General features: G+C 48.2%; 2 protein-coding genes across 6 annotated transcripts in view; both read right to left on the bottom strand.

Annotated features, from left to right (window-relative positions):
• The window catches only part of LOC118394781 (nuclear receptor coactivator 2-like), a 195,677-nt gene that overhangs the window by 129,480 nt on the left and 52,845 nt on the right, over positions 1-13,352 (bottom strand). The window lies entirely within an intron of this gene.
• On the bottom strand, positions 710-8,056 carry LOC127916651 (uncharacterized). Of its 3 annotated transcripts, none has more exons than XM_052499030.1 (3): positions 7,126-8,056; positions 5,718-6,217; positions 710-5,413 (listed from the first exon to the last, which is right to left on the bottom strand). In XM_052499030.1, exons 1-2 carry the CDS (start codon positions 7,577-7,579, stop codon positions 5,730-5,732), a joined length of 942 nt encoding a protein of 313 aa, XP_052354990.1. In that variant the 5' UTR covers positions 7,580-8,056; the 3' UTR covers positions 710-5,413; positions 5,718-5,729. The 3 variants fall into 3 exon arrangements, with proteins under 3 accessions (XP_052354990.1, XP_052354968.1, XP_052354979.1); XM_052499008.1 differs by lacking the exon at positions 710-5,413 and adding an exon at positions 5,420-5,565; XM_052499019.1 differs by lacking the exon at positions 710-5,413 and having other exon boundaries at positions 5,420-6,217.

The raw sequence follows: 13,352 nt of genomic DNA, 5'->3' as shown, positions 1-13,352 counted from the left end.
ACCTCATAGTGAATGTATGCACACATGACTGTAAGAGGTCTGGATAGTGTAAATGGCCTTATTATTATATATTAGTGTCGAGCTGCTTCGAGGTCTTAGTGTTGGCCTGCTTAGTGTCGAGCTGCTTCGAGGTCTTAGTGTTGGCCTGCTTAGCGTTGAGCTGCCAGCAGAATATCCAGCTAGAGGATTTGATTGGTATTCTTACATTAGCTAGGTTGTGCATCAGTCAAGTAATTTAAGGTGATATGTAAAATGAGCATCTCCCCACCTCTAAATGACCATCCATCAGAGTTGTTGCATATGAACCAGCCCTAACATTGTCCATCGCTATTACTTTTAAAACACACCATCTGATTCGCAGAGTCCCTCTCCCAATCAGAGCGAGTCACTATATTCCCAATGGATCTGATTGGCTGTTACCATCCCTCCCAGCCTGTAGTACTTTGAGCTGTTGGATCTTATTGGCTGTTGCCATCCCTACAGCATGTAAGTGCTTTGGACGGTTGGATATGATTGGTTGCCTGGTTCTCATTGACCTTAGCGGCCCCTGTTCAGGCACCGTCTCTGTGTGTGTGTGTGTGACCATCGTAACTTAACGCCACCTTGACAATGACAGCCGGCACATCTCAATGGCACCACTACACACACTCACTCTCGTCTCTATACAGGGTCATATAACATGCCATCTCTAATCCTCCAGTGTGTCTCCTCTGCTCTGTCAGAGGGCTTCTATTAACAGCAGGACGTGTGTCATCGATTCAGTTATGTCATCGACGTATGTCATTGACTCAATCTGATACAGTGATGCATTGTGGATGGCAGAATGATGGCGCTGGAGTCTGCCGTCTTATCGGCTCTTAACCAACCATGCTATTCTGTTTGTTTTTTCTCGTTGTTCGTAACTTGTTTTGTACATAATGTTGCTGCTACCGTCTCTTGTGACCGAAAAAGAGCTTCTGGACATCAGAACAGCGGTTACTCACCTCAAACTAGACAAAGAGTTTCCCTTCAATGAGCCGGACGGGAGGGAGATACTACAGACACCCGACCAGGCCCAAATCCCCGTCGTTCGCTGGAGAAGGAAACTGAGATTTCGCGGAAAGAGATCAGGGTGCCTTGTGAAGATCAGGCAACGAGTGGCTAATCTGCCCTTACCTTCCGTCATGCTAGCTAAAGTTCAATCGCTGGAAAATAAAAAGGGATGAACTGTTCATCCTACCAAGTCGTGGCTGAAAGACGACATTAAGAACATACAACTGGCAGGTTATATCGCCAGGACAGAACAGCAGCCTCCGGTAAGACACTGGGCGGGGGCCTATGCATTTATGTAAACAACAGCTGGTGCACGATATCTAAGGAAGTCTCAAGGTTTTGCTTGCCCGAGGTTGAGTATCTCATGATAAGCTTGTAGACCACACTACCTACCGAGAGAGTTTGTCGTCTGTATTCTTTGTAGCTGTTTACATACCACCACAGTCAGAAAACGCTCACCCAGAGGCGGAGCTCTCAGTAGCCGGGGGACTTTAATGCAGGGAAACTTAAATTTGTTTTACCAAATTTCTATCAGCATACAAATGTGCAACCAGTGGGGAAAAAAACAAATCTAGACCACCTTTACTCCACACACAGAGACGCGTACAAAGCTCTCCCTCGCCCTCCGTTTGGCAAATCTGACCATAATTCTATCCTCCCGATTCCTGCTTACAAGCAGAAATTAAAGCAGGAAGCACCAGTGACTCGGTCTATAAAAAAGTGGTCAGATGAAGCAGATGCTAAGCTACAGGACTGTTTTGCTAGCTCAGACCGGAATATGTCTCCGGGATATTTCCGATGGAGTACACCACATCAGTCACTGGCTTTATCAATAAGTGCAGAGGACGTCGTCCCCACAGTGACTGTACGTACATACCCCAACCAGAAGCCATGGATTACAGGCAACATTCGCACTGAGCCTTCAAGAAGCAGGACTCTAACCCGGAAGCTTATAAGAAATCCCGCAATGCCCTCCAACGAACCATCAAACAAGCAAAGCGTCAATACAGAACCAAGATCGAGTCGTACTACACCAGCTCCGAGCATGCGCTGACCAACTGGCAACTGTCTTCACTGACATTTTCAACCTCTCCCTGACTCAGTCTGTAATACCAACATGTTTCAAGCAGACCACCACGGTCCCTGTGCCAAAGAACAAGAACCTGCCTAAATGACGACCGAACCTAAGCACTCACGTATGTAGCCATGAAGTGCTTTGAAAGGCTGGTCATGGCTCACATCAACACCATTATCCCAGAAACCTTACACCCACTCCAATTTGCATACCGCACCAACAGATACATAGATGATGCAATCTCTATTGCACTCCACACTGCCCTTTCACACCTGGACAAAAGGAACACCTATGTGAGAATGCTGTTCATTGACAACAGCTCAGCGTTCAACACCATAGTGCCCATTAAGCTCATCACTAAGCTAGGGGTCCTGGGACTAAACACCTCCCTCTGCAACTGGACCCTGGACTTCCTGACGGGCCTCCCCAGGTGGTAAGGGTAGGTAACAACACATCTGCCACACGGATCCTCAACACGGGGGCCCCTCAGGGGTGCGTGCTCAGTCCCCTCCTATACTCCCTGTTCACTCATGACTGCACGGCCAGGCACGACGCCAACACCATCACTCAGTTCGCAGATGACAACAGTGGTAGGTCTAATCACCAATCCACATTAACTCTGTACCGGTACCCCCTGTATATAGCCTCCACATTGAATCTGTACCACTACCCCCTGTATATAGTCTCTACATTGACTCTGTACCGGTACCCCCTGTATATAGTCTCCACATTGACTCTGTACCGGTACCACCTGTATATAGCCTCCACATTGACTCTGTACCGGTACCCCTGTATATAGTCTCCACATTGACTCTGTACCGGTACCCCCTGTATATAGCCTCCACATTGACTCTGTACCATTACCCCCTGTATATAGCCTCCACATTGACTCTGTACCGGTACCCCCGGTTCCGCCCACCGGTTCCGCCCACCGGTTCCGCCCAGCGACATCCTAATAAGGAAAACAAGAGCAAAGAGAAAGAATATGGCAGACAGAGTGGGAGGGTCGTCACAACACAGAATACGGCAGACAGAGTGGGAGGGTCGTCACAACACAGAATACGGCAGACAGAGTGGGAGGGTCGTCACAACACAGAATACGGCAGACAGAGTGGGAGGGTCGTCACAACACAGAATACGGCAGACAGAGTGGGAGGGTCGTCACAACACAGAATATGGCAGACACAATGACTGTTGTTCTGGGATTGATTTGCACTTTTCGCCCCAAAGTACGTTCATCTCTAGGAGACAGAACACGTCTCCTTCCTGAGCGGTATGACGGCTGCGTGGTCCCATGGTGTTTATACTTGCGTACTGTTGTTTGTACAGATGAATGTGGTACCTTCAGGCTTTTGGAAATTGTTCCCAAGGATGAACCAGACTTGTGGAGGTCTACAATTTTGTTTCTGAGGTCTTGGCTGATTTCTTTTGATTTCCCCATGATGTCAAGCAAAGAGGCACTGAGTTTGAAGGTAGGCCTTGAAATACATCCACAGGTACACCTCCAATTGACTCAAATGATGTCAATCTGCCTATCAGAAGCTTCTAAAGCCATGACATCATTTTCTGGAATTTTCCAAGCTGTTTAAAGGCACATTCAACTTAGTGTATGTAAACTTCTGACCCCCTGGAATTGTGATACAGTGGATTATAAGTGAAATAAACTGTCTAAACAATTGTTGGGAAAATTACTTGTGTCCTGCACAAAGTAGATGTCCTAACCGACTTGCCAATACTATAGTTAGTTAACAAGACATTTGTGGAGTGGTTGAAAAACGAGTTTTAATGACTCCGACCTAAGTGTATGTAAACCTACGACTTCAACTGCAGGATACGTCACACTACAGAATCATAACAACCATTCAGTCAACTGAGGAACACACTGAGAAATGTGTCACAGTCACACAATCAGTCAGACCGGGACTTCAGAAGATATGAAAATCAATTGACTGAGTGGCATGTTGCTCTGGAGTGAAGTGGTTGGAGGTGTCGGTAGCTAGGTAGGTATGTGTGTGGCCTGCTCAGAATTCAGGGACAACTCCAGAACTCTGCCAAGAACACATTCAGGGACAACTTTAGAACTCTGCTAAGAACACACAAAGACAACTCTAGAACTCTGCTAAGAACACATACAGGGACAACTCTAGAACTCTGCTAAGAACACACAAAGACAACTCTACAACTCTGCTAAGAACAAATACAGGGACAACTCTAGAACTCTGCTAAGAACACATACAGGGACAACTCTAGAACTCTGCTAAGAACACATACAGGGACAACTCTAGAACTCTGCCAAGAACACATTCAGGGACAACTTTAGAACTCTGCTAAGAACACGCAAAGACAACTCTAGAACTCTGCTAAGAACACATACAGGGACAACTCTAGAACTCTGCTAAGAACACATACAGGGACAACTCTAGAACTCTGCTAAGAACACATACAGGGACAACTTTAGAACTCTGCTAAGAACACATACAGGGACAACTCTAGAACTCTGCCAAGAACACATTCAGGGACAACTCTAGAACTCTGCTAAGAACACATACAGGGACAACTCTAGAACTCTGCTAAGAACACATACAGGGACAACTCTAGAACTCTGCTAAGAACCCATACAGGGACAACTTTATAACTCTGCTAAGAACACATACAGGGACAACTTTAGAACTCTGCTAAGAACACATACAGGGACAACTCTAGAACTCTGCTAAGAACCCATACAGGGACAACTCTAGAACTATGCTAAGAACCCATACAGGGACAACTTTAGAACTCTGCTAAGAACACATACAGGGACAACTCTAGAACTCTGCTAAGAACACATACAGGGACAACTCTAGAACTCTGCTAAGAACACATACAGGGACAACTCTAGAACTCTGCTAAGAACCCATACAGGGACAACTTTAGAACTCTGCTAAGAACACATACAGGGACAACTCTAGAACTCTGCTAAGAACCCATACAGGGACAACTCTAGAACCCAAGTGGGAGGGGTTGTTCCACAGGGTAAAGCCTAAACACACACTGCTTTTAAAGCAGCACACCATTAAAACAATGGGATCCTTAATAATCATGTTTGACCATTTCTAACCAGTTGCCATAACAACATAGTGAGACAACGCTTTGAGTGTTACCCTGCCGGGGGGGTGGGGGGTGGGTGGGGAGGATGTTGTGATGAACGAGCAGACACAGCTGGGCCTGGGTGTGTCCCAGGATAAATACACCTCTTCCCCCAGCCACTGAGGAGACTCTCTCCATGCAGACACACCTGGGCCTGGGTGTGTCCCAGGATAAATACACCTCTTCCCCCAGCCACTGAGGAGACTCTCTCCATGCAGACACAGCTGGGCCTGGGTGTGTCCCAGGATAAATACACCTCTTCCCCCAGCCACTGAGGAGACTCTCTCCATGCAGACACACCTGGGCCTGGGTGTGTCCCAGGATAAATACACCTCTTCCCCCAGTCACTGAGGAGACTCTCTCCATGCAGACACAACTGGGCCTGGGTGTGTCCCAGGATAAATACACCTCTTCCCCCAGCCACTGAGGAGACTCTCTCCATGCAGACACACCTGGGCCTGGTTGTGTCCCAGGATAAATGCACCTCTTCCCCCAGTCACTGAGGAGACTCTCTCCATGCAGACACACCTGGGCCTGGGTGTGTCCCAGGATAAATACACCTCTTCCCCCAGCCACTGAGGAGACTCTCTCCATGCAGACACACCTGGGCCTGGGTGTGTCCCAGGATAAATACACCTCTTCCCCCAGTCACTGAGGAGACTCTCTCCATGCAGACACACCTGGGCCTGGGTGTGTCCCAGGATAAATACACCTCTTCCCCCAGCCACTGAGGAGACTCTCTCCATGCAGACACACCTGGGCCTGGGTGTGTCCCAGGATAAATACACCTCTTCCCCCAGCCACTGAGGAGACTCTCTCCATGCAGACACACCTGGGCCTGGGTGTGTCCCAGGATAAATACACCTCTTCCCCCAGCCACTGAGGAGACTCTCTCCATGCAGACACACCTGGGCCTGGGTGTGTCCCAGGATAAATACACCTCTTCCCCCAGCCACTGAGGAGACTCTCTCCATGCAGACACACCTGGGCCTGGTTGTGTCCCAGGATAAATGCACCTCTTCCCCCAGTCACTGAGGAGACTCTCTCCATGCAGACACACCTGGGCCTGGGTGTGTCCCAGGATAAATACACCTCTTCCCCCAGCCACTGAGGAGACTCTCTCCATGCAGACACAACTGGGCCTGGGTGTGTCCCAGGATAAATACACCACTTTCCCCAGTCATGGAGGAGACTCTCCATGCAGACCACCTGGGCCTGGGTGTGTCCCAGGATAAATACACCTCTTCCCCAGCCACTGAGGAGACTCTCTCCATGCAGACACACCTGGGCCTGGGTGTGTCCCAGGATAAATACACCACTTCCCCCAGTCACTGAGGAGACTCTCTCCATGCAGACACACCTGGGCCTGGGTGTGTCCCAGGATAAATACACCTCTTCCCCCAGCCACTGAGGAGACTCTCTCCATGCAGACACACCTGGGCCTGGGTGTGTCCCAGGATAAATACACCTCTTCCCCCAGTCACTGAGGAGACTCTCTCCATGCAGACACACCTGGGCCTGGGTGTGTCCCAGGATAAATACACCTCTTCCCCCAGTCACTGAGGAGACTCTCTCCATGCAGACACACCTGGGCCTGGGTGTGTCCCAGGATAAATACACCTCTTCCCCCAGCCACTGAGGAGACTCTCTCCATGCAGACACAACTGGGCCTGGGTGTGTCCCAGGATAAATACACCACTTTCCCCAGTCATGGAGGAGACTCTCTCCATGCAGACACACCTGGGCCTGGGTGTGTCCCAGGATAAATACACCTCTTCCCCCAGCCACTGAGGAGACTCTCTCCATGCAGACACACCTGGGCCTGGGTGTGTCCCAGGATAAATACACCACTTCCCCCAGTCACTGAGGAGACTCTCTCCATGCAGACACACCTGGGCCTGGGTGTGTCCCAGGATAAATACACCTCTTCCCCCAGCCACTGAGGAGACTCTCTCCATGCAGACACACCTGGGCCTGGGTGTGTCCCAGGATAAATACACCTCTTCCCCCAGTCACTGAGGAGACTCTCTCCATGCAGACACACCTGGGCCTGGGTGTGTCCCAGGATAAATACACCTCTTCCCCCAGCCACTGAGGAGACTCTCTCCATGCAGACACAACTGGGCCTGGGTGTGTCCCAGGATAAATACACCACTTTCCCCAGTCATGGAGGAGACTCTCTCCATGCAGACACAACTGGGCCTGGGTGTGTCCCAGGATAAATACACCACTTTCCCCAGTCATGGAGGAGACTCTCTCCATGCAGACACACCTGGGCCTGGGTGTGTCCCAGGATAAATACACCTCTTCCCCCAGAGGTGTATTTGGCATCTTTTGCTTTGGCATCTTTTAACATTCCTCACTATCACGTCTATACATGCAACCACACACTTACACTACTGATTAGTGACTACACACACACACACCATAGTTAATTGTACATAGGTTACCTCAGTTAATAAATATATTTTTGTTAGTCCTTATATCTCCTCGTTGTCTCACTTTTTTTGTTTACGGGCTTCGAGCCGGTTCGTGACAGTGTGTGTGTGTGTGTGTGTGTGGTCTTCAAAACAGTGTGTGTGTGTGTGTGTGTGTGTGTGTGTGTGTGTGTGTGTGTGTGTGTGTGTGTGTGTGTGTGGTCTTCAAAACAGTGTGTGTGTGTGTGTGTGTGTGTGTGTGTGTGTGTGTGTGTGTGTGTGTGTGTGTGTGTGTGTGTGTGTGTGTGTGGTCTTCAAAACAGTGTGTGTGTGTGTGTGTGTGTGTGTGTGTGTGTGTGTGTGTGTGTGGTCTTCAAAACAGTGTGTGTGTGTGTGTGTGTGTGTGAGTGTGTGTGTGTGTGTGTGTGTGTGGGGTCTTCAAAACAGTGTGTGTGTGTGTGTGTGTGTGTGTGTGTGTGTGTGTGTGTGTGTGTGTGTGTGTGTGTGTGTGTGTGTGTGTGTGTGTGTGTGTGTGTGTGTGTGTGTGTGTGTGTGTGTGTGTGTGTGTGTGTGTGTGTGTGTGTGTGTGTGTGTGTGTGTGTGTGAGGGGTCTTCAAAACACTGAATCACCCGTTTCAGTCACATTACAACACACAAAACCGCCTCTGACTGCCAGAGGTCCAAAATGGCACCCTATTCCTATTTAGTGCACTACTTTAGACCAGAATCCTATGGGGCCCTATTCCCTTTATAGTGCACTACTTTAGACCAGAATCCTATCGGGCCCTATTCCCTTTATAGTGCACTACTTTAGACCAGAGCCCCATGGCACCCTATTCCCTATACAGTGCACTACTTTAGAGCAGAGCCCCATGGCACCCTATTCCCTATATAGTGCACTACTTTAGAGCAGAGCCCCATGGCACTCTATTCCCTTTATAGTCACTACTTTAGAGCAGAGCCCCATGGCACTCTATTCCCTATATAGTGCACTACTTTAGACCAGAGGCCTATGGCACCCTATTCCCTTTATAGTGCACTACTTTAGACCAGAGCCCCATGGCACCCTATTCCCTATACAGTGCACTACTTTAGACCAGAGCCCTATGGCACCCTATTCCCTATTTAGTGCACTACTTTAGACCAGAGCCCCATGGCACTCTATTCCCTATATATAGTGCACTACTTTAGACCAGAGCCCTATGGCACCCTATTCCCTATATATAGTGCACTACTTTAGACCAGAGCCATATGGTACCCTATTCCCTATATAGTGCACTACTTTAGACCAGAGCCCTATTCCCTATATAGTGCACTACTTTAGACCAGAGCCCTATTCCCTATATAGTGCACTACTTTAGACCAGAGCCCTATTCCCTATATAGTGCACTACTTTAGACCAGAGCCCTATTCCCTATATAGTGCACTACTTTAGACCAGAGCCCTATGGCACTCTATTCCCTATATAGTGCACTACTTTAGACCAGAGCCCTATTCCCTATATAGTGCACTACTTTAGACCAGAGCCCTATTCCCTATATAGTGCACTACTTTAGACCAGAGCCCTATGGCACCCTATTCCCTATATAGTGCACTACTTTCGACCAGAGCCCTATGGCACCCTATTCCCTATATAGTGCACTACTTTCGACTAGCTCCCATAGGAAATAGGGTGCCTTTGGTAGACTATGGCTTTGTCTCGAGTCTGCCAAGGGGGCATGTGCCAGCGTAGCATGCCTATAATCATGTGGGTTAGAGGGCGTCGGTCTACAGAGACACACCCAGTGGTTATGGGGATCCACTGGCCTGCACGGGCCATGACTGTGCATTCGTCTACATGGAATATCAAAAACACTAGTTAGAGAGTAAGAAGGGGGGGGGACGCATTGATTTGAAGTCTTCGTCTACTGTAACAAGAGCCTAGAAACATCGGCTTCAGCCCTATGGGCCCTGGTCAAACGTAGGGCCCTAAAATGTGGTCCCATTTGGGACGTGTCCCCCTACACTGTAGAATAATTATTATATTTTTTTTTTAAATGTTGCAGCCGCGTCGCAATGACCCCGAATGGCTTCTTCTGCTCCATATGGAGAGTCAGTAAGGAGGGAGGGAGGTATTCTCTGTTAGGCCGTGGGGGGAATTGCATCATGGGTAATTTATTTTCCCCCAAACAGAGAGAGAGATCCGTCACGGGGGTTAGCAGGGCCTCTCTCTCTCTCTCTCGTTTTTGCGTATGGAGACAGTGGTATGGTGCTGGAGATAATGAATATGAGAATGAAAATTAGCAGAATTAGCCTTTAACCCTGGATGCCTAATGACACCCTATACTATACTATACTATACTATACTATACTATACTATACTACACACTGCCTTCGGAAAGCAGTGCCCTTGACTTTGTATTCATTTTGTTTTGCGTTACGTCCTCATCAATCTACACACAATGCCCCAACATGACAAAGCGGAAGCAGGTTTTTTTAAATTGAAATAAGTATTCAGACCCTTTGAAATGAGACTCGAAATTGAGCTCGGGTGCACCCATCACCCATCAGACACACACATAACTGCACCCCCTATCACACTTTCACAAAATGCATGAAGACATGGCTAAAGGTCAATCAGATTTGTGAACATAATCCCTGGCTGTGTGTTGCCGCTTTCCATGTTGTCTGTAGCCTGTAGCTTGTGAGGTGTGGAAACACTTTGTTGCTCTGTCTGTATGCTACGTCTTGCTTGTCCTATGTTGCTCTGTCTGTATGCTACGTCTTGCTTGTCCTATGTTGCTCTGTCTGTATGCTACGTCTTGCTTGTCCTATGTTGCTCTGTCTGTATGCTACGTCTTGCTTGTCCTATGTTGCTCTGTCTGTATGCTACGTCTTGCTTGTCCTATGTTGCTCTGTCTGTATGCTACGTCTTGCTTGTCCTATGTTGCTCTGTCTGTATGCTACGTCTTGCTTGTCCTATGTTGCTCTGTCTGTATGCTACGTCTTGCTTGTCCTATGTTGCTCTGTCTGTATGCTACGTCTTGCTTGTCCTATGTTGCTCTGTCTGTATGCTACGTCTTGCTTGTCCTATGTTGCTCTGTCTGTATGCTACGTCTTGCTTGTCCTATGTTGCTCTGTCTGTATGCTACGTCTTGCTTGTCCTATGTTGCTCTGTCTGTATGCTACGTCTTGCTTGTCCTATGTTGCTCTGTCTGTATGCTACGTCTTGCTTGTTCTATGTTGCTCTGTCTGTATGCTACGTCTTGCTTGTTCTATGTTGCTCTGTCTGTATGCTACGTCTTGCTTGTCCTATGTTGCTCTGTCTGTATGCTACGTCTTGCTTGTCCTATGTTGCTCTGTCTGTATGCTACGTCTTGCTTGTCCTATGTTGCTCTGTCTGTATGCTACGTCTTGCTTGTTCTATGTTGCTCTGTCTGTATGCTACGTCTTGCTTATTCTATGTTGCTCTGTCTGTATGCTACGTCTTGCTTGTTCTATGTTGCTCTGTCAAAATCAAATCAAATTTTATTTGTCACATACACATGGTTAGCAGATGTTAAATGCGAGTGTAGCGAAATGCTTGTGCTTCTAGTTCCGACAATGCAGTGATAACCAACAAGTAATCTAACTAACAATTCCAAAACTACTGTCTTATACACAGTGTAAGGGGATAAGGAACATGTACATAAGGATATATGAATGAGTGATGGTACAGAGCAGCATACAGTACGTCTTGCTTGTTCTATGTTGCTCTGTCTGTATGCTACGTCTTGCTTGTTCTATGTTGCTCTGTCTGTATGCTACGTCTTGCTTGTTCTATGTTGCTCTGTCTGTATGCTACGTCTTGCTTGTTCTATGTTTCTCTGTCTGTATGCTACGTCTTGCTTGTCCTATGTTGCTCTGTCTGTATGCTACGTCTTGCTTGTCCTATGTTGCTCTGCGTGTGCTCACTGCTCAATGATTGTCTATATTGTAATTGATTTTAATAACCTGCCCAGGGACTGCAGTTGAAAATTAGCCGGCTGGCTAAAACCGGCACTTTTACTGAAACGTTGATTAATGTGCACTGTCCCTGTAAAAAAATAAATAAACTCAACCCTGTATCCATTTAACAGCCAACTGTGGTAAATTCAATTGATTGGACATGATTTGGAAAGACACACCTGTCTATATAAGATCCCACAGTTGACAGTGCATATCAGAGCAAAAACCAAGCCAAGGGGTTGAAGGAATTGTCTGTAGAGCGATTCGGTTCGACATCGCACCGTGGGACACTTACAAAACGCCCTGATTGCCAATAGCCAGTTTCCTGAGAAGCCTGCTGTGGTACATAGTAATATAACTCATCCATCCTACTCATACTCACTATAGCTACACATGAATTTAGTAGTAGTTCGCTACACTCGCATTAACATCTGCTAACCATCTGTATGTGACACATCTAATTTTTATTCGATGTGGTAGTGGTGGAGTAGGGGCCTGAGGGCACACAGCGTATTGTGAAATCTGTCAATGTATTGTAATGTTTTTAAAATTGTATAAACTGCCTTCATTTTGCTGGACCCCAAGAATAGTACCTGCTGCCTTGACAAAAACTAATGGGGATCCACAATGAACCCCAGGAAGAGTAGCTGCTGCCTTGACAAAAACTAATGGGGATCCACAATGAACCCCAGGAAGAGTAGCTGCTGCCTTGGCAGGAACTAATGGGGATCCATAATAAACCCCAGGAAGAGTAACTGCTGCCTTGGCAGGAACTAATGGGGATCCATAATAAACCCCAGGAAGAGTAGCTGCTGCCTTGGCAGGAACTAATGGGGATCCATAATAAACCCCAGGAAGAGTAGCTGCTGCCTGAACTAATGGGGATCCATAATAAACCCCAGGAAGAGTAGCTGCTGCCTTGGCAGGAACTAATGGGGATCCATAATAAACCCCAGGAAGAGTAGCTGCTGCCTTGACAGGAACTAATCCATAATAAATAAAAACATAAAATCTCCAACATCAAGGACTGTGTGCACCAGGGAGGGGACTGTGTGCACCAGGGAGGGGACTGTGTGCACCAGGGAGGGGACTGTGTGCACCAGGGAGGAGACTGTGTGCACCAGGGAGGGGACTGTGTGCACAAGGGAGGGGACTGTGTGCACCAGGGAGGGGACTGTGTGCACCAGGGAGGGGACTATGTGCACCAGGGAGGGGACTGTGTGCACCAGGGAGGGGACTGTGTGCACCAGGGAGGGGACTGTGTGCACCAGGGAGGGGACTGTGTGCACCAGGGAGGGGACTATGTGCACCAGGGAGGGGACTATGTGCACCAGGGAGGGGACTGTGTGCACCAGGGAGGGGACTGTGTGCACCAGGGAGGGAACTGTGTGCACCAGGGAGGGGACTGTGTGCACCAGGGAGGGGACTATGTGCACCAGGGAGGGGACTGTGTGCACCAGGGAGGGGACGTGGAAGTGTCGATAGACACTTTGCAGAGAGAAGTGGCTCCCGAGTGGTGCAGTGGTCTAAGGGCACTGCATCTCAGTGCTAGAGGCGTCACTACAGACCCTGGCTCGATTCCAGGCTGTATCACAGTGGTCTAAGGAACTACATCTCAGTGCTAGAGGCGTCACTACAGACCCTGGTTAGATTCCAGGCTGTATCACAGTGGTCTAAGGAACTACATCTCAGTGCTAGAGGCGTCACTACAGACCCTGGTTAGATTCCAGGCTGTA

The sequence above is a fragment of the Oncorhynchus keta genome, chromosome 4 (assembly GCF_023373465.1).
Source record: "Oncorhynchus keta strain PuntledgeMale-10-30-2019 chromosome 4, Oket_V2, whole genome shotgun sequence".
Classification (NCBI taxonomy): domain Eukaryota; kingdom Metazoa; phylum Chordata; class Actinopteri; order Salmoniformes; family Salmonidae; genus Oncorhynchus; species Oncorhynchus keta.
The sequence above is the reverse complement of the archived record's forward strand: the minus strand, read 5'-3'. Positions and strand labels throughout refer to the sequence as shown.